This window comes from Barbus barbus (genome assembly GCF_936440315.1).
Source record: "Barbus barbus genome assembly, chromosome: 48".
Taxonomy (NCBI): domain Eukaryota; kingdom Metazoa; phylum Chordata; class Actinopteri; order Cypriniformes; family Cyprinidae; genus Barbus; species Barbus barbus.
The window spans coordinates 5,811,016-5,832,470 of record NC_136726.1 but is presented as its reverse complement, the minus strand read 5'-3'; the positions used below and the strand labels follow the sequence as shown (position 1 = coordinate 5,832,470).

Here is a 21,455-nt window from a genome sequence, read left to right as displayed (position 1 = left end):
GTGTAAATTTTGTATCTCTGTACATCTCTATGTAGTGTGGGCCTATATCTACTGGATCTAAGGATAGTTTTCACATTAGTGATCAAGTGGCAACCCAACACTACCAAAACTGTATATCATTTAAATGTAATGAAACATATTTATGTATTTTTAATAGGCCCAACAACGTGCAAAATTATTAACATATGGGAAGTTTTGGATTCTGATTCTAAAGTAGTTGTTTTGTAAACATTAAAATACTAATATCTCTGTTTTCAATGTTATTTTGTGATACTGTTGTGGTTGTGTACCCTGATAGCACATGTACATCACAGCGACGTCTATTTGCTGTCTGCATTTACATCTGCAAGACGTATTTTGTAGAGTTTGCTCATCTGAAATACATCTATAGGACATCTCCTATCAGATGCCAAATAGACGTTTATTAGCTGTCTTTAAGATGTTTATGGTTTAGAATATATGTAAAACTGACATCTGAAAGACGTCTGTCAGATGTTTGTACCCAGCAGATGCTTTTCAGGGGTGTGTTTCCCAAAACGTCCCATCATTACCAATAGAGATCAATGGAACTAACGACCATAGTTAGCTAACTATGCTTTTGGGAAACACCCCCCAGATCAAGAGAAACAGACATCTTGCAGACGTACATGTGCTATCTGGGTAAATAGGCCTAATGCTGCTAGAACAACCCAAACCTTATCCAAATCAACTAACCATCACACAATGCAAACAGCCCATCAGTTTCGCTGACTATATGAGAAAAAGAACCATACTATGAGGACATCGTTCATAAAGTGGCTCATTTATTCATAAATTTGTTCATAAGCTACCTGACCTTATCATGTAAAAATTTCCCACGACTCCGTTAGCCAAGATGGAAACAACAAATCAGTCAAACGCTGTGTGAAATATTGTATGTGCCTTGCTTTGAAGCGGATAATGAGATGGTGTTACTTTTGTGGCCATTTACTCTGATCCAGTGACAAAACCAGCGAAAGCAAATGGTGCAGTAATTACCCTGACAGCACACGTACATCACGGAGACGTCTGCATTTACATTTCCTATCAGATGTCAAATAGACTTTATTTAGAATGAATGTAAAACCTTAAAGACTTCTGTCGGATGTTTGTACACAGCAGATGCTTTCCAGATGAAGTGATCTTTAACAGACACCTTGCAGATGTACGTGTGCTATCTGGGTAAGAAAGGTGACTTGTCTACCGCTTTGTCTTTCTTGACATTAGAAATTACACCTAGCATCTTTGTTTGAGCATAGTGCCAACTCCATACTGGTTGTCTGGATCAGTAACTTTTAGAAAATCTACTGCGTTGTCCATTTGATGTGTTTTTGTTACCATAGGTACTTCATGTTCCAAGTTAGAAATGTTGACTAGTTGTCTAGATGATGTTGAAATGTGAATGATGGAATTTGCATTACAAACACACATTGTGCAACGTGACCAATGTGTCCCACAGCAAAAAGTTAATATTGGAGTTTCATCCCAGCTAAAGGCGACTCATTTTCACTTCCAGGTTTCTGAAACCAGATCCACCATTACAGCGACAGCACGGAATTAACAAATGACAGGACGACAGAATCTATCAAATCACTTTAACAAAAAAAGACATGGGAAAAAAATGGCAGTCTTCTGTCGTTTTCACGAATTAAATAGTACAAGTTATAAAATAACTCTCCCAAAATCAGGACAAATCTTGAAGTTGGTGCTTGAGTAAGGCATCCACATAGATATACTTTCATGGTTTCAACAGATACAAAAAAATGCTATTGTGATTCTCAGATATTAATTTCATATATTATTTTCTCCAAAGCTCAGCTATGTCAGATGGGCTCTTGATAGTGCAAACCTGGTCCCATGGCTTGGGCATTCAAATAAATAGTGTAACAATGTCAGCGGAACATGGAAGGCATTTGCATTCCACTCGGTTCCTCCCAACCAAATAAGACCATATCAAAGTCAAGGAAGGTAAACTAAATCTTTTTCTGCTTTGCTTTCATCCCTAGTTTTCTTTTCATCTCTTCCTCCTCCATACGCATGTCCTCTTCATCCTCCTTGATGCCCAGGCGTAAGCTGAGGCAGAAACAAAAACAGGTGTCATTAAGGAACGCCATATACGCTGGTCCTCTGCGTAAAGGGAGAGAAGCGTTTTATTTCATCTGAAACAATCATTTTCTCCTCTTGGCATTCTTCCTCTGCATCTCCTCAAGTTCTCGTCGTTCCTCCTCCTGGTCCTCCAGCACTGCCAATCGCAGGCTAATCAAACAATCAGGGGCAAAGCAAAACACACAAAATAGACAGAAAAGAAGGCAATAGTGTGATGATTTGGTGAAAATGATGATGAACCAAAGCAGTTTGTCAGAACTACTATTGACCCACTCATAGTTTTCAGCTGACTTCCTACCTCCTCACTTCCTCTTTCTGCTGTTCTTTCCAGCTGCTCTCCATAAACTTCAGTGCATAGTCACTTTCATCTTTATATCTGTTGAAACGAAAGCCAATTTTAACACAAAGTAGGCAAACAATCCTTGTATTTTAAGGCTAGAAACATTCTACGCAAGTACGCAAACATCTGCGAGTAAACATCCCCTATAACTAGCAAGATCTTTTCAAGACCAAGGACATTTTATAGTAACCTTAAACCGGGCAAAAACTCACTTGGTCCTGTCATAACCAAAGATTTCCCTGATATGTTTTGAAATTTCATCTTGTTCTTCTCCTTCATCGTCGATGAAGTCTTCCATCTCAGAGTCATCCTCATCCTCATCCTTGTACTTTCGTTTATGAATGGATGTTATGGGGGGCAAGGCCGGTCCTTCAAAAATAGCAGGAATAGAGACAACTTTAAAAATGTAATATTACACGTAAGGCATTAAAGTTGCTACTAATTACTAATGAAAAACAAATGTCCTTGAACATGAATGAACGTGCAAATCAAGCTCATTCTAACACACATTCAATACAAGTACTTGGAGAAATAAACAAAAGAATCGATTCACACTAATGAATTCTGCTTGTTCCATAAATGTCAAAGTTATTACGTTTACATGCACCCAAATAATCAGTTAGTAATCAGATTAACAGTTCAATCAGAAAACTTTCACGTCAAGCTCAATCAACTGAGCTTAATCCAAATGAAATTAATCAGAATGGATGGATGGGGGGGGGGGGGGGGGGGGCACAGACCTAAAATAATATGATAAATGGGAAAACAATGAGCACATATAAGCTCATGAATCAGAAGATATTCTCAATCGTATTCTAAAAATACCTTTATGCATATATTTAACATTATACAAACGTGCCTATGTTTGGTTTCAATTATTCTCAGTGACTTTCGGACCTGGCAACTACGCTTCCACTGACGTTTTGTTTGTTCGAATACATGTAAAGTACATGTACGGACCTTTCAGAACCTGAAGTCGTAATGAGTTCATTACAAATGATGACATTTGTGCATGTAAACATACCTAATATGCCTAACAAACAAGAAAGTCTCCTAGTTTTGTAGATAACTCACCAAATCAACTGTTGGAATATTCAAATCAACTTTTGCAAAGCAAAAGGGATCTTTCACAGTAACTGGTTTAATAATACCTTCAACAGGCTTTTGATTACCACAAAAAAAAAGCACACGAAAGGACTTCATTTTGTCCATCAGGATTTAATTGCATATAGAGTTCTAAGTATATTTTTAAAAATGTTTGTGTATAATGTTTGATATGGTGTAATGCATTGCCCCATTAACTTCAGTTGCAAGGTTCATTACATTAAATCTTGGGACTGGCATCTGCCGAAACAGCAGTTCTCTTGATAATATATTAAACAAATCATTGTAACCCTTACCAGGAGATCTAACCAGGATTCTGTGGCCTGAGGGGGCAATTACTGTCCTGGGGCCTTGAGGTCCCGGAGGTCTTGGAACCATCCCAGGTCTCTGTGCAAAGTTCTTTGATGAAATAGTCTCTGAAAAAACAGTGCACTGAGGTCTTCCAGGGCCAAAGCCCATGTCGTTTACCGGTCTCCCAGAAACACTACCTCCCATCCTGCTTGGTCCATTTATGGAGGCCTTGGAGCTTCCAGGAACCTGCTGACCTTGCAAACTACCGCCTGGTCTTGGTTGCTTTGAGGGTTCACCAGAAGAGGGTCGTACAAGTCCGTTGCTCCCAGGCCGTGATAAGTGTCCTGGTTTAGCTGGTTTCTGAGGTTGCCCACCTCTTTCAGAGTTACTAGGTCTAAATTGCCCAGAATTTTTGTGTGGTCCTTGACTTGGTCTAGCTGCACCAGGAGCAACTCCAGTACGACTTCCCAAAATACTTGATTTCCCTTGAGGTACTGAGGAATTCCCCTTCTTTGGGGTAAGGTCACTTGAGGTTGTGGGCCTTTGGCCTTGTAAGGGTCTGGATGGTGCTGGTTTCAATTGAAACGAAGTACCATTGTTCATGGCAGCTTTACAATTTAAGTCACCTGAGGAGCCTGAGTTTCTGTCTCCATATAGTTTGGCAGAACTTGGAATTCTTTCACTGGAAGCTTGAAGCTTTGGCTTTTTGCTGGTACTACTTGACAGGTACTTTTCCCCCGATGGCTTGGGCAATTTCCCAATTTTGCCATCTCGGTCTACATTCTTCTTTTGTGAATTTGAGCCTGGATCCCTGGATTGGGATCGGCTGTCTTTGTGTCCTGAATTCTTGTCTGGTTTGGCGTCTTTCCCTCTATCTTGATTCTTGACTCTGCGCTCTATTTCGAGTTCTCGAATCTCCTCAGCTGTTCTAAGCCTCTCTTCAGTCTTCTTCACTACTTTCATTTCAACAGGTTCAAACTGCTTCTTTTCCGCAAGTTTCAAGAGGTCCGCAAAGTTCATTGATGATGGAGGAGGAGGCCTTGCTGGAGCACTGGGTTTTTTCGGTTTGCTGTCGACTTTCTTGTAGGACTCAGGCCTAACAGGAGGGTTAACAGGTATGCTTTGTTCTTCAGATTCAGAATCTTTTCCCTCATAGTCGTAATTATCACCATCATCATCATCATCATCATCATATGTGTTCGATGTTTCCTGCTCTTCTGATCTCTCCCCCTTCGACCGCCTCTTTTTGGGCTGGTCTATGACAGGGATGCCGTTGTAACCTCTGAAATTGTCCTTAGTTCGGGAAGCCATTGCTCTTGCCTTCCTATCTGATTTCAGCTCCACTCTTTTGGCCAGCAGCTCCTCTTTTGCTTTCTTACTCTGGATTTCTAAGAAAGACAGTGAGGGGAACATCAAAATATGCATTATATGAGAAGTGCCATGGTTATTTTCTAACACTCATGTCTTTGCAAATCCCTATTGCAGGCAGGGGCGGACTTAACATTTAAGCGAGGTAAGCGGCCCTGGCGAATCGGAGGGCCCCATCTGATATTGGCAAAACAAAATGTACAGCGTTGAGCAATGTAGCCAATCACAGACATATCTGCTGATTTCTAAAACGCAATGACCAGAAGTGTTTAAGTTAGAATTGACTGCGCAAAATGCAGTTTTTATCAAGTGCAGAGTTCTGCAACCTTGTGAATCTTCTCATTATAATAAAGTGTATACGATATAAATAAGAGATTCGTTGTGTAGTGTAGAGAGCTTATTAACGGATCGTTGTGAGATAGCAATGAACTGAAGTGAGTGACAGCTTTTAGAGATTACATGGAGTGCTCTTTGCGCACATTCTTATGCTGTATAATACTGACTGTCTCAGAACAGAGATATTCACCTCAGTAAAGAAAATCGTGTTTCAAGGCATAATTTTAATATCTTGATGTTTCTTAATCTAAAGACAATAAAAAGTTGATCACAAAAAAATCTTGATGTTTCAAAATGACGTGTGTACTTTTCCTAGGCACGCCTGCTGTGCACTCGTATAAATGCACAAATGCGATTACTGGAGAAGTTCACTTTAACAGATTACATTTTATATTTGTTTCTCGGCAAACCCTACCATATGCCTTCAGAACACGTGGAATATGGGATGAGTTGCATGGGATAATTTTATGTTTGTAAAAAAACCAAAAAGTTTACAATTTATTAAATGGACAAGTGCAAAAATGTATTTAGTTTTTTGATAATGTTATCCGAAAAAAATAAGTTAGCCTAATATAGCTTTAGAACAGCATTAGGTTTACCAAATTACTGGTTGTGAAGGGATAAATAAACTATAAACTGAGCGCGTGCAAGCAAAATAAGGGTTAGGCGTAAAAGAGCACATAGATATTGTGTTGGGGCCCCATACCTGGAATTTGCTTAGGGCCCCCAAAAAACTAAGTCTGCCCCTAATGGCAGTGATGTCTTATCCTGCTCCTGCAAAGCCACAGTGATCACAGCTTGGCTGAAAGACTTTGTACAGAATCTACTACATGCTTTCTGTCGTCTGATTGAAAGTAAGTAAAAGGCCTTTTAGTATAACTGCAAAAACATCCCTCTTTAGGTCATGCTTCAAATATCTTTATGCTGTGAAATCTTTACTGATTTTTGTAAACATAACAATAACCTTTTATATTGTTAGTTATTTCAGGATGAACACTTAATGGGCTTATGTTTACTTGATTATCCATACATCATTTGTAGAAAAAAAAGTTGATGAGTTTTAAATATGATCCATCAGGCTTTTGTTAAATGTTTATTTGTTCATCTTTCAAACATTTTTCTTGCATTGCATTATATGTTTTGCCCTGACTATAAAACTACAGAGCTTTGATCATAAAACTAATCAAATATCATCTTACGAAAACATATTACCGGAGAATGAGTAACAACTGATATTTATATGCATTGAATAGTTTTAAGTAGATTGCAGTACTGTTATACAGATCTCACTGATTTACATTACAAGCTGTGAGAATTTCATCTTTTTGGCAACACAAATATCCGCCACTGCATCAAATTGCATATTTTCACTTAGTTCTGTGTATTTCCTCCTCAAGTATAGCATTCCCCTCTAAGCCTGATATCAAATATTATAATATCCTCAATAAAAACATGTTTGCATTCCAGATTTTTCAGATCACTATTACTTATGTCAAGCTTTAGAGAGTTAAACACACCTGAACCAGCTAATCAAGGTCTCCAGGATTGCCGGAAACATCCTGGCACGTGTGTAGGAGCTGTCAATATTTGAAAGGACTAACTAAATAAATAAATTAAATTAGATATTATAAAAGCAATCCATTCAACTTGTGTGCTAGAGTTTCATGATATACCATCATAGAGCTCATAGATCATTTTATAGTAGTGAAATATGCACTTCTAAGGAAAAAAGTGCATTTGAAAAACAGCGGCGGTGAGAGGGCTTTAGCGCAAAAAGTGCATGACCTAAATAGGCACATGAGCACTTTAACTCTTTAAAGGGGACCTATTACGCAAAAATGACTTTTATAAGGTGTTTGAACAGTTGTGTGGCAGCAGTGTGTGAAAACAACCAGCCTATAATGGTAAAAATACACCCACTAATTTTTTTAAATCTAAAACAAAATCATAAACAGCTAATGATGCTAAAGCTACCCTCGCCTTTGCCGGTATTCACTGCTGCTCACCCTGAATGATCGTGAATAGGAATGTGGTTGTTAAAAGTTGCATATGAAAGCAATGCGAGTCGATCGCTTCAGTTTGTTTAGCTCATAATCACGAGTGGGACTTATAAAGTGTGTGATAGCATGCCATGCACCATGCCCTCTTCTCCGGGATCAACAGCTCCTTCGCATTAAAGCAACATACTCCAAATCAGCACGTTTGGGCTCATACCCTAAAAGTGGCAATTTTAACAAGCTATAAAAAATTATCTGTGGGGTATTTTGAGCTAAAACTTCATATATACACTCTGGGGATATCAGAGACTTATTTTACATCTTGTAAAAAGGAGCATAATAGGTCCCCTTTAAGAAGCTTATAACCATATTGTTTCATGTGGGCTTCCCTGTCAGGTGCGTGTGCCATTTAATGCATTGAAAAGTTGTGTTAGGTTGAATTTTACCTACAAATATTAGAAGAGTGCATCCACTCCAAAGCAGAGAAAAGCAACTAATTGATTTGGACAGAAATATTCATTATGATCAAATATTAGTTGTTGGTTGTTAAACAGACCCTCATATAGAATAATAAAGAGTAACAGGCTACTATCTTCAGTTGATTTGAAGCAATGTTTGTTTTGTGACATATTTGTGGTTTTGGGTTCTTATTATCATTCATAATTTAACCTGTGTGCTGTACAGAAAATCCTTTACGTAATTTAGATCATTCAAGAACTCAAAAGGTTTTTGAGCATAATGAGAGATTTACAAGCAATTCTTGCAGACCTGTCATTTTTGGCAGGGACACCAAGCGCAACAAGGTCCTAAAAAGTACAAAGATTATCCAGTTGATTTGGGAAGTTGCTGTACCCGGTTTAAGCAAAGTCAGTAGGTTTTACTCCAATGCGATGTCCGGGTCAAAATAACTAGAACCTGGAACACAGAGTCAAAATGACTTTCTGGTTTAAAAATGTGTTACTTTTTAACTAAATGTGACATTTTATACGGTTGAGGTCAACCCTGATATACCCTAAATATAAGTCATATGGACTGCCTTTATGGTGCTCTTAAGGTCTTTTTCATCATCTTGACAGCATCGATCCCCTTCATTTTAATTATCTTTTGTGGTCTAAGTATTACAGGTTTGCAATGGCATGACAGCAAGTAAACGATGACTTGGATGGATTATGCATTTAAGGTTTAAAGAGGAAAAAAACACCTTTTTTCTTTTGCTCTACGGCCTGTTTTTTCAAGAAGGCCTGCACTGCAGATGAATTTACTCCCTTGACTCTGTCATCTTTCTTCGGTGGACCGGTTTTCAGGCTATACCGCTTCTATAAAAGACAGACATGATTTAAAACCACTGAAATGCAAATATTTGCATATGAAATTACATGCAATGACATATGACTTATATTAGCAAAATTAATATTAACATGATAGACTGGCACATTACAACAATACAACATTTGTACATGTAGTTGGGTCTTCCAAAGTCATCGATTGCACATTTACATATACTATAAAGACATTTAGCATTTTTTTTTCTTGTGTTTTTTTCTCATACACACCGGTATGCTGCTGAGGCCTTGGTTTTGGGTGGCGATAGACAGCACGTTGTCGAAATCCATGATCCCTAACTGTCCACAGCTCACCTACTCAGCTAATAGCAATAGCTACCACTTACCAATCGACCAACACTAACCTCAGGCAGACTTTGTGCCCGGAAATACAGCGTAAATCAGCCCTGCTGTTCAAACCAGCCGAGTATTAGAGGAAGGAGAAGCAAACTAAGAGATGAAATCAGCTTCTGTTCGCCATATCTGATCAGCTGCTGTACATTTAAACCCTTAAACAACGCAGAGTCAACTTTCGTTATGTATTCATTCAGTGATACCGGACCAGTTTTCCTAAATTGACATTAAACGACATGAAACGGAAAGGTTATAAAACAACGCGAATGTGTAAAATCCTCTTGAGAGATGGAAGCGACGACCAAACCAGCGTCACTTCCGGTTAAGACACGAAATATTATTACAGAAATATTACACTTGAAAAAAACAATTTAGGGTTACAATTTTTAAAAAATATATATTTTAAAATAAAGCAATGCGTTATTTGAACAACTACACCTTCTTAAACCATCAATGTGGCAATATTTGTTTTTTAATTAATTATAAAGAATCCAAATGCTCGTCCCCACAGCCGTGTACAGAGGTGCTTTATTTTGAGGTCAAAAACAGGGTTTTCTACCATTTAAAATACAATAATGTATTCATCTGATATATGATGTAAATTACATCAAAAATATATTATAAAATATATAATGAAAGTAGTGGTCCCCTGGAGTTGTGTTACCGTTTAACAAAAATAATTTAGAAATAAAACTCACCCTTGACGTCTTTCCTCCTATTTCCTGCAGATCTATGAGGAAAGGCCGCTGTTTCTTTTCAGTTATCAGAAATTTTCTCATTTATCTCATGATTTCATATGAAGCTTTTAGCTGAAGTCACTGGTGTGACCTATTTATTGTCAGGGAATTGTAAAAAACTAGAATACAAATGGATTAAAGGACTTAATTTAGTGAGTATACCATGATTGACAACATGTGGTTTGATACCTTGCAGCAGACTATTTGTAAAAATGCATTTTTCATGAACTTTGTCTTCCTTTAACACTGGTGAAGATCAGTTTATGTTTATGTTCTCTGCTTTCAATAATTGCCAAATGTAACAATTTAGTCTCATCTATTAATTATAGTTGATCTTTGTCCTAATGTATGTGTTTTTTCTGTCACATTACATAAAATGTGTCACATGTGGCATGATAATATTTTTACATCCATTAAATTCTGCTTTTAAAAATTAAAAAGTTTTTTCAAATATTTTCATTGTTATAAAAATACATGGTTGGGCAAATGTACTAACGTCATTCAATCACACTTTTAACAAATAAATAAAACGTAATCTCCTTATCATTATTTTTCTGTAACTCTGACTATGTGCTGAAATAATATTTCATAAAAATATAACTATTTTGCATTTTAAATATTTATTATAAACAAAGCTTGCACTACATTGTAGGCCTACTTTAAGGTAATATTAACAACCTTTTAGGGAAATAGTGAGTACGCAATATTAATGCTACCACAAGAGGTCGATACAGATTCAAGAAACAGCTCAGCTATCATTTACGCATCTCGGTATCATTTTTATTAACCTTTACAATTTATATCGAATTCGCATTATATAAATCAGAAATAGATGTTGAGATAGGTAATGTCGCAGGTAAATCCTCCACACTTGCTGAGGCTCGCTGTAATGTAAACACTTCCTGCACTCTGATTGGACAGGACGTAGCTCCGCCCACTGTACAGCTGATTTGTCTCCTCCCACTGATGATGGCCTGTCTAGAACACAAGACAAAAACACATTGCACATACAAAGGGGCGTAAATATTAGCGCGTGCTCTGTTCATCTTTCCACTGGCTGTTTAACCGCAGACAAAGATGGTTTCTCCTGTCACTGTGGTGAGTCCTTTACCTCTTTTCATCAAAACATCTCTGTATCATCGACATGATATCAGTTAAACTCAAACTGGCATTGCATATGGATTCATAACTGTATGAGCATTTTTATTTCGCATTCATCTATTGCTCGGCTCTGACAACCACTTCCTTTTCTTTATGTTGCGTATGCATGATTAGTATTTTTTTAAATTGTGCTTATATAGTGATCTGTAGTTAAGGATATGACAATCCACGTAAATGTAAAATGTATATTTTTGTCTATGCATCCTTGAGTATGTTATCTTGTGAAGAACAATGAGCACGTGATTATGGCCAGCATGCTCATGTTTACTTTACCTCTACAAACCATGTGCTATGTTATCATGAATTGTGCTGGTTTATTTATGCAATTGATCTATAATGAAATAAGCACTGTGCAATTCGCTGTGCAGCGTTTTTTCATTCTCAGTAGCCTATTTCCCCTTTTTTGTCTGCTTTCAAAGGGCTTTATTCTGTGGAAACTCTGGTGACAACCTTTATTCCTCTTTCAAACAGATGCATGCTAACTGGCAAAGAGAAGCATCCCAGCTCGTGCAGTTTCTCTTGACATGACTTCAGTTTTGCTGACATAATCAAGATTGCAAAGCATTTTAATGTCCTCTGTCTTCAACACTTTTCTTCATATAGATATAATTTTAAATATATGGTGTCTGACCTACAAATATATATTTACAGTTGAACTGTTTTTGGTTTGGTTTGGTTTAAGGGATGTTGTCACATGTTTTAACTGTGTAATTTTATACAATGTATTAATTCAAGAAATATTTCACCCACAAAACGCCCTCGGGCCATCACAATAAGAGTCCAAACACTTGATACAATTATTAATAATTACTTTCTAAATCCCATATCAACCTCTACCAGTTGAACAATACAATGATAAACATAAATTTTTAATTATTTCAAATAAATAATATTGAATTGCATAAATTATTCTTGAACTTTATAAGTATTTAAAGGGAGTTATTTAAAAATACATACATTTACATTAGATCCTTTAAAAAAAATGACATAGAATTGTTCTATAGTCTATACAGTATTTAATCTAATTACATCAGAAGTAACTGTGATTAAAATACAGGAAAAAAATCATAGTAATCCCTTACTTATGGTATGTATAAAAAAATATATGTATATTCAGTTAATTAGTAATAATTACACCCAACGATGTAATGAACAAATCCAACATGTTTTTGTTTTTTACTTCAAATCATTGCTTCCATCTAAAATATAATATTCCATATATTGCACATAACAAGTCATCTTGTTTAAATCATGAAAGAAAACGGCACATATCAAGCACGGCTTACAAGCAAAGTCAAAATGCCTTAATGATGAATTTGTTCTACAAACACACTTTTCAGCTCATGTTAATTGATGGACTGGAGTGGTGTGATTACTTGTGGATTTTTTTATCAGATGTTTGGACTCTCATTCTGACGGCACCCATTCACTGCAGAGGATCCATTGGTAAACAAGTGATATAATGCTACATTTCAATGTTGTGTTTGTGTGATTCTTAAACTCAATTTTAGAAAATAATCCTTCAGGGGATGCACTTCTCCAAAGTGATTTACAGTAAACAGTCCCACCAGCACAGGGGTTATGGGTAGTGGATCATCTCTTGTGGGGTACTCACACAACCTTTCATTTACCAGCTCAGATCTATAACCGCAAAGCTTTACCACCCCTCATTTTAAAGATCAGCACTACATGTTTACATTATAAAGAAATCATGCTGTGTGCATACAGTCTCCTTACATTAACTGGCTAGAAATCAGAAGCACTTGTTTCACAGTGTCTCTGTATTTCAGTGTGACCTTTCTCAGACTGCGGGGTACACCAGAATCTGATTAAAATATACACTTGCTAACAATAGCCTTTTTCCACTTCCCACACGGGCAAAGACTCGAGCTACAAATTCCAAGACTAAGCAACGGACATGGACTAATAAGAGGATTGGGACAAGAAAAGTTACAGTTGTCCCTGTTACATAAGTAGTATGTTGTGTACCGTGCCACTGAATCTACTTCTTCCAATATATAAGTACAGAGATTACATGTATAAAAGGCAAGTGTTATCATTGTTTATATTTACTGTTAGTGATTTGTTCTTACTTTTCTAAAGAACATGACCTACAATTTTAGAAAATGTCCATTTCCCAAATACAATAGACTTAGAGTGAAGGAGGAACCCAAGTCATATCTAAAGACCATAATACCATAGAGGTCTGGGCTCTTTTGATCTAAGCATCCACCAACAACACCCCAACTACCACTTAGCAATACCCTTGCAAACAACCCAGAACACTCTAGAAACCCTCCAGCAATAATCGACTATCAAGCCTCCTAGACCGTCATAGCAATACCCTGGAAATAATTTCCTTTCGAGTATGATAAAATCTCATTATACTAGTACTAGTTACACATAATTATATGTAAGAATAATTATTTTCAAGATTAGACGTGTTGCAACTAATTGACAGTTGCTTAATGTGCTGTAAAGTCTAGAATCGCTTATTGAAGTCTTCCAGAATCATCCAGTTTTGTAATGAGGAGGTTGTGCAATCAGACTCATCTGAGCCTATGGGTCACCAAAGAAAAAATGTTTCCTCCTTCAGGGTTTCTTGGTTTGGCGGTGACTATCCACACCGTCTGTTGTGAGTTTAGTAAAAGATGGCACTCTAGGCTAAAGGCCCAATTCTAAACTAGTTTTCAAGGGACAGTAAACTTTGACATATTTTTCTTGGGTTTGTTATATTTCTGAGAATTAGTAATTGTCATAGTTCATGGTATCTCACATTTCCATGAAAACACGTGGATCGCATTACAGTAAGAGCTTCTTTTTAAGTGTTTTTCTCTCCTCCAATTGTTAAATACAAGAATGACTCTGTGTCAGTCTTTCTGACACACATGATGGTGTGTTTCACTTCCCATGAATGCAACTTCAGTCTCTCTTTTGTCATGCAGGTGAAGAGCGAGGGTCCAAAGCTGGTTCCGTTTTTCAAAGCCACTTGCGTCTACTTTGTTCTGTGGCTCCCTACCTCGAGCCCCTCCTGGTTCAGTGCCCTCATCAAATGCCTGCCCATCTTCTGTCTTTGGGTTTTTCTGCTCGCCCATGGCATCAGCTTTTTAGGTGCCCACTCCAGTGCCAGGAAAATCCTGGCAGGACTTATTTTTTCAGCTTTGGGTGACGCATTTCTCATCTGGCAAGAACAAGGCTACTTTAGTCACGGTGAGTTAATTAATTTGTATTGCTCTGATTTGATTAAAAAAGGATTAAGAGTTATTTGCTATGTGGGTTGATGGGAAGGGAAAGATATGTCACAAATAATTCTGTTTATCGGAAGCTTTGCATCAATATAATATTGCATTTAACTTTTATTGCCTTTCCAAATGGTGGTTCAATGAGTTTATGCAAATGATCTGAAAGCAGAAGTCTGTGTTTTTTTGCAAGTCGCCACTCTCAAGCAAGACATTTTATGTTCTAACCTTGAACTATCATGCCTGATTCAGCAGCTCTTGCATGGAGAAAGTAGCGTAGAGGTCGAATTAGGTTTTTTAGGCCAGGGTTGAGGGTTGGAACAAACCATTCTGCCCGAAGATACCCTTGGGGACCACAGAGTAACTCAAGCAAAGTTTTCCTTAGTCTCATAACACTCTTGTTTGTTCCAAAGAATAACATGTTTCCTGCTGAGTAATATAAAGACAATGTATACTATATGTCAGTGGTTCTTAATTCCAGTCGTCGCTCTGCGTATTTTGCATGTCTCTCTTATTTAACACACCTGATTCAGATAACCAACTGTGTTCCCATTGACAGGGTCCCTGCACAGTGTTCATTGCTCCCTACTCCTGGAGCACGGGCAATCTGTTGAAGTTTACTTCACTTTGGAACATTCATTTATGGATTTGCGCTATGCCACGGCCTACAACGTCTTCACACACAGACAAAACTTACTAGAGACGTGTGAAGTGTGACATATAATATACCTCTGTAAATATAAATACAATTTAAATCCACATCTCGCACACTTTAATGCCCTTTGAATGGAACATATATGCTTCCTTCGAACTGGAATCATGGCAGAATATCCTGTGATGTCCACTTCGCAGGGCACTTACGGTTGAATAGAACAAACATCTGTGATGATAAGTGATGCATACAAAATGTGCAGCGCAGTGGTATGTGAGGACTGGAATTGAGAACCACTGCTATATGTTATATACTTTCATTCAGGGGTTCTGCTTCTAGGATTCATTCCTGCTTCTGGAGACCTTGCTGCAGAGTTCAGCTTTAGCCCTAATTAATCACATCTGAACCAGCTTTTCAGGGTCTTCAGGATTACTCGAAAGTTCTAGCCAGGTGTGTTGCAGCTAAACTCTGAAGGAAAGTGGCCCTCCAGGAGCAGGATTGGACACCCCTGCTTTCACTACGACATATTCTCAATTCAATTGTATTTGTCTTATTAGGACTGCTAATGTTCGCCATCACCCACATTCTCTACTCTTCGGCCTTTGGGATGAAGCCCCTCAACTTGAGAGCAGGTCTGGTCATCGCTGTCATCTCAGGCCTCAGCTACACCCTTCTGTACCCCTACCTCTCTGGTCCCTTCACCTACCTAGTGGCTGTTTACATCGCTCTCATCGGCTTCATGGGATGGAGGGCCATCGCTGGAGTCCAGCTCGCCAATGACCTCTGGACCTGGACGAAACTGTCGGCCTGCCTCGGAGCCGTCCTCTTCATGGTGTCCGACCTCACCATTGCCGTCAACAAGTTCTGCTTTCCAGTTCCCCACTCCCGAGCCATCATAATGGCCACCTACTATGCTGCCCAGATGTTGATCGCACTGTCGGCTGTGGAATGTCAAGATGCTGATGCGGCTCGGAAAAGAGCCTGAGGCACCACACATTAACCAACCTTCCCCTAATGACTTAACATCATTAGCAGCTACACAGGTTCCACTTTCTGCAACCCCTGGTCCATCCACAGTTCCCCCGTCTGACCATGACCAGGATATATTGGTTATAGTTGAGCAATTGCCCGTTAAGGATTGTGTGAGACCAAACCAGTGAGAGTATTCCATGCTGGATTCATTTACAAGGTTAGATAGTCTTGGAGTCTTAATCAGGTTGACTCTTGACTTAGTCAGGTCTCTTTCCATACTTACAATACTGCATTTACTTTCTGTAGTAGTACCATTTTTTTGGTATCGAGAAAGGAAAGACGGATGAGTTTTGGCCTTCTGGTTACTAGTTTCAAATATAATTTTTTTTCTCAACTTACAGTACCTTAAGTGTCTCCATTTTGACCGAGACTATCCCATTGTCTTCTCAATGTCTCCGATATCTTGTCCACTTCAGAGAGTCCCTGATGGCTTATATTGTGAACAAAGAGTGAGTCTTGAGTGACCAGTGTTTGTCTGTAGAATGGACTAGCAAACAATACAAAGTAGTTCAGATTCTTCTTAGGGGGCTGGTTTCCCTGTCTCACTGTAGATTTCCCAAATCTAATCAGAGAGCAGCATGAAAACCATGTCACATTCTAAAGCAGATATGTTAGCGTAGTGCTGCTGTACTGAAATTCAATGCACAAGTCCTTGTCATAGTATCGTGAGGTATACCTTATCCTGTGACACATTGCAAAGTCATTTTGTTTCATAACTTAGTTTAGAGTTAGTACACAAACCTCCATGCCTGCATGCACATGTGCTGGAAAAGTTGTCTTGTCAAGCCCAATTGACTGCTACCAGTGCTAGGGTTGTCTCTGGAGCAGATGAAGAGCGAATACTATGTTCTGAGACATGACCAATACCAATAAGAAAACACGAGACTCTCATAAAAATGGATGTCGGTCTCTTTCTTGGAGTGGATTTCGGTGACGGTGTCTGTTATCTTTGTCTTAGGTTTCTGCTCAGTACCTCTACCACAAGGAAACAGCAAATAAGTACAAGTTTATTTTGTCTGTATAGTATCAGATAATGTTTGTAAAGAGGGCGTGATGTCAGATGATACACATGTACCAAGCTTCCAACCACTTTCCTGTATTGCCAGTAGGAAGAGTTTTACTCAAGGGAAAGTGGGAAGCCCTGTGGTGGGCAAATAGACATCTGTGTCATCAGCTTTAGAGTAGCTGGTATTTAATTTTTAAGCCAGTATTTCATTCACAACCAATCCTCCACCTGAAAATATGTGAAAATGTCACAGTGTGTGAATATTTCACAGTACAGTGTTCTCCTTTTTATTGTGTGTGGTACTGTGCTTTTTTTTTAGCTTAGTCACATACTAGGGTCAATCACAACATATTTTAAGTCATATTTCACTACAAAATAAAAGTATATATTTTGCATAAAGAAAATGTCTTTCAGAAGTTTTTTTTTTCCATTACTTTAGGTGTGTTGCTTTTGTTTGTAATTGTCATTATTCTCAGTAATGATTCTCATTAGATTTTCAATGTGTAATTCACAAAGAGTTTTTTTCCTCTTTATGGTACAAAAATGAATTAATATAATTAATAAGAACTTAATTGACATAATAAATATCAATATCAGTCAATAAAAGTAGTACTAAACTAGGCTTCATTTTATTTATGCAAAATATTCAAATATTCATTATTTTCTTTGGGGTGAAATATGACTAGAACATTTTCTTCCCAGGCTTTGTAAGATTTAACTCAAACACCACATGTACTGTATCTATGATCAGTTGATTTATACTGATTGTTGTTTTTATATATAAATCTCAATAAGGGATCATCAGCTGATCCTTCACTGATACTACATGAGGGAACCATCAGCCATGATGGAAAATATAGCTTGGGCTGATATGTGCTCAGCTGTTGTACCCTCAGGTGCGAGTGGAAATGAGCTTTGAATGCAAACACAGCTGATCACTCAACAATGGTCCATTTTGAAGTGATACGACATCTTTAACCTGGTCGTGATGCGAGGGACAGCAATATCCAGTGGTGAACTGACAGTAGACCATTTTTTTATTTTTTTATGTGAATGAAAATGGTGCCGTACTCTTGTGTACACTCATGGGTAACTTACATTTTTCATGCACATCAAATTAAATAAGGTGTCTACCCAACCCTGTTGGCCATTGCGTCCAACACATTGTTACGCACATAAATGCTACTGTCGTTATCAACACGCACACACTCGGCTTAACCGCTGACCTCTCGAGAAACAGCGAGGCTATTTTGACGCATTTGCTTTATGCTAGGTTTCATAGGTTCCCTACTCAGGGGTCACATTGTCAGCAAAACATTTCAGCTTAGTCGTAAAACCGTACATGATTTGCAAGGTCATCAAACAGCATGTCTCTTCAGAGCCATTGTGTGTCAAGCTGCAAATCGGTGATGTGTTGTGAAGGTCTGCAGCGGAACAACATTTTGAGTGAAGTTAAAGTTTTTTGTTTGATGGTTTTCATGACAAAAAGAGTTGGAAAGACCCCAGAGCATTCCCCTGAATCGCATCAACAGACTTTTTAGTGATTCCGAGTCACTTCTTATGGTGAATGTTATGTAACCATTGTTTGATGGCAATATTACTGCTTAGCATTTCTTTTCTTCCTTGTTTACAACCTGCTGTCACCTCCCTGCTGACCTCGCCTGGTCGTTTCCTTCTCTATTGTGTTAATGCGAACTCCATAGAGGAGAACAGGTGCCTTCTGTTTCCATCACTGAAATGCTGTCTGTTGAGAAGTGTGGAGACTGTCACTGGCACGGGGAAGATTTCCTTTCCACCTGGCTTTGCTTTAGTCCGCGACCTTATTCAAATAGCAATGAGTGTGATCGTTTTACCCCCTCTGTCAGCGCTTGTGTGTTTGATGCTTTTGTGTCGAGTCGAGGGGGATGAAACAGAATGCTGGGAGTTCAGTGGGTTTAGTATTGATGACAGTGTTAGGTATAGCGATCCTGTTGTTGAAGATAATGAGGAATAAACCACTTGTTTCAAAGCACACCATTGAGTGATATAAATAGCTGCACTTTTCCATTTTATCTTGTTTATTACCTTCCTGAAATCCTGTATTTGAGATTGAGGCCTGAAATGTACTGATGTAATTCCAAAAGGCCAATTTTGTGCATAACTGTGCTTTCCTAAATGTCAGGATACAATTCATAAAGTGACGCAAGTATGTGCTGCATTCTCAGCATTGCCACAAGGGCCACTATAAGCTGTGTTTTTTTTCACAACAGTCGTTTTCATGAAAGAGCTACAGTTTGAAGAGCATCTTACTGAGCAATTTAGTTTAAAGGCTTACTCCACCCCAGGGTACACTTTACCCCCTTGTCGTTCCAAGCCCGTAAAATCTTAGTTCGTCTTCGGAACACAAATTAAGATATTTTTGATGCATTGTGACCACTCCCTGACCCTCCCATAGACAGCAATGTAATTAAAACGATCAACATCCAGAAACGTAGCAAGTAGATCGGTAACAGTTCTTCTCCTCTGCGTCAGCGTAGTGTCATTTTGGAGAGTATCCGCTGAATGCAAACTGCGTACGCTGTTCTGTGTCAGCCGGACCTCACGGATGCGCTGTTTTTGTTCAAATCAAAGCACATCCGTTCAGCAGATACTCTCCAAAATGGCACTACACTAGAGGAGACGAACTGTTGAATAAAGTCGTTATTTTTGTTTTCTTTGCATACAAAAAGTATTCTTGTGGACTCCGATTAGTTGTCGATGATCATTTGGGGGGAAATGTTCTGAAAGTGATTCCAATAATATCCGTTCTTCTGTTTCATAGAACTTTATTGTTATCGTCTCTTGTGTTAACGGCCCTGTTCTCACGTACAGCAAATTTCTGGCCTTCCAGTGGTGTGCAATGCAGTTTCGACCCTGTGGATGAAGTTCTCAAACATGTTGAATTTTCAATCTTCTGTTCTTTCAATTCAATTATTTTTTTGCATCACAGTATAGGGCAACTTCTAAATGCACTTAGCTAGAGAGGTTAGTATACTCCTTTGTCGTAATGTTGCCATTTTATTTTACTAAAATGAAAAGTTTTGTTCCCAAACACACTAGGAGCTGTCTAAATCAGCAGTTGCCTTGTGAGATCAAATATCAGTGACAAGATCTTGCATTATCATGTTGCTAAGCTAACACAGTAGATATGTGGTTTGAACTAGTGTTTATTGACGTGTTTTCAGTATTGAGTGAAATTTAAGTATTTATATGTAACATTTCTTTCATCCTCCATCTTGATTTTTCAAGCAGAGCACTCTGGGATTGTCTTTTCTTTGAAAGTTACTTGCAGTGCTGTTTTAAAGTTTGGCTAAACAAGGTATCCTGGTTGTCATCCTTCACAACTTGCCTGAAATGCTGTCTAGGTTGGTAGCTCATTAGGTTTAAGCTTTCAGACATTAGATTTGGAAACTTTTTTGCTCTTATTTTTTTCTATTTGTCAATGTTTTTGCTTGCTAACGTTTGCTGGGAACGTTGCGCACAATCACAACTTTACCAAGTTTGTTTTATATTCTGTGTCACCTCTGCCTTTAAGAGTAAATCAAAGGGTAGTTGCTGTTACTAACATCTGGGTCGGTTCCATCTTATGAGAAAGTTTTATATGATACCAACATATTAATATTAACTGTAGGTGATTCTAACTGCTGTCCAGTACTAATAAGCAAATATAGCAAGTGTGTTCATATGTTGGTAAATCACATTTTAACTAGTTTCAGAAAAGTATTTAAGATGGACCAATATTATTATAGATATGTAACATTTTATGACTATGCTGTATGTAAAAAGTAAGGCAGTGACAATACTTTGAGTAGTAAATGCTGTTATGATTACAATCTTTAAAAATAGAAGAAGAAAAAAATAAGTGGTTTAATGGTCTGAAGTCTGTGAACAATATTACAAAAATAAGGGAAACTCCTTTTCTTTTTAGAGTACCTTTATCTTGCTATACATCTATATATATTTTTTACAGTTGACCTTTAACATTGTAGTTATGTTGTGAACGAATGCTGTTATTTTTTGCTGAGCAAATTTGAGGTTTATTCAATATTTTGCCTTATTGTTATAATGTCCAGCAGTTTAATTCCTTTTGTTATTGTTGTTAAAGGACTGTAGTGCTCCTTTACTATAGTGATACTGCTATGAATGTGATTTTAGTCCAAGTGAGAAATAAATGCAACTGCAATGCAACTGAAAATGTGCTACAAGTGTGTTTGTCTCATTATTGTCAATTGCAACAAGCAGAAGATGATGAATCCTTAATGAGACAGTTCACCCAAAAATGAAAATTGTCATTTTATTTAAGAAGTTACAAACCTGTATGAGTTTTTCTTATGTGTCCCCATCCACTTCCATTGTATGGAAAAGAGCAGTTTG

General features: G+C 38.0%; 2 protein-coding genes across 3 annotated transcripts; one reads left to right on the top strand and one right to left on the bottom strand.

The window, feature by feature from the left end:
• Positions 1 to 782: 782 nt before the first annotated feature.
• Positions 783 to 9,567, bottom strand: LOC306866898 (protein SPT2 homolog). The gene is made up of 6 exons (XM_079412323.1): positions 9,114 to 9,567; positions 8,762 to 8,876; positions 3,865 to 5,247; positions 2,677 to 2,833; positions 2,423 to 2,500; positions 783 to 2,091 (listed from the first exon to the last, which is right to left on the bottom strand). Exons 1-6 carry the CDS (start codon positions 9,171 to 9,173, stop codon positions 1,992 to 1,994), a joined length of 1,893 nt encoding a protein of 630 aa, XP_079268449.1. The 5' UTR covers positions 9,174 to 9,567; the 3' UTR covers positions 783 to 1,991.
• Positions 9,568 to 10,978: 1,411 nt separating this feature from the next.
• Positions 10,979 to 21,272, top strand: LOC306866903 (lysoplasmalogenase TMEM86A-like). Of its 2 annotated transcripts, XM_079412333.1 has the most exons (3): positions 10,979 to 11,071; positions 14,080 to 14,344; positions 15,583 to 21,272. In XM_079412333.1, exons 1-3 carry the CDS (start codon positions 11,051 to 11,053, stop codon positions 16,008 to 16,010), a joined length of 714 nt encoding a protein of 237 aa, XP_079268459.1. In that variant the 5' UTR covers positions 10,979 to 11,050; the 3' UTR covers positions 16,011 to 21,272. The 2 variants fall into 2 exon arrangements, with proteins under 2 accessions (XP_079268459.1, XP_079268460.1); XM_079412334.1 differs by lacking the exon at positions 10,979 to 11,071 and having other exon boundaries at positions 13,632 to 14,344; positions 15,583 to 17,459.
• The last annotated feature ends 183 nt before the right edge of the window (positions 21,273 to 21,455 follow it).

Excerpts from the sequence above, each read along its gene's own strand:
- LOC306866898 (XM_079412323.1), bottom strand. The coding sequence starts at position 9,173 with ATGGATTTCGACAACGTGCTGTCTATCGCCACCCAAAACCAAGGCCTC. Across the intron at positions 5,248-8,761 it reads CGTAGAGCAAAAGAAAAAAG|AAATCCAGAGTAAGAAAGCA; the intron begins GTGTTTTTTTCC and ends TGTCTTTCTTAG. Across the intron at positions 2,501-2,676 it reads TTTGGTTATGACAGGACCAA|ATATAAAGATGAAAGTGACT; the intron begins GTGAGTTTTTGC and ends TCGTTTCAACAG.
- LOC306866903 (XM_079412334.1), top strand. The coding sequence starts at position 14,023 with ATGATGGTGTGTTTCACTTCCCATGAATGCAACTTCAGTCTCTCTTTT. Across the intron at positions 14,345-15,582 it reads ACAAGGCTACTTTAGTCACG|GACTGCTAATGTTCGCCATC; the intron begins GTGAGTTAATTA and ends TTGTCTTATTAG.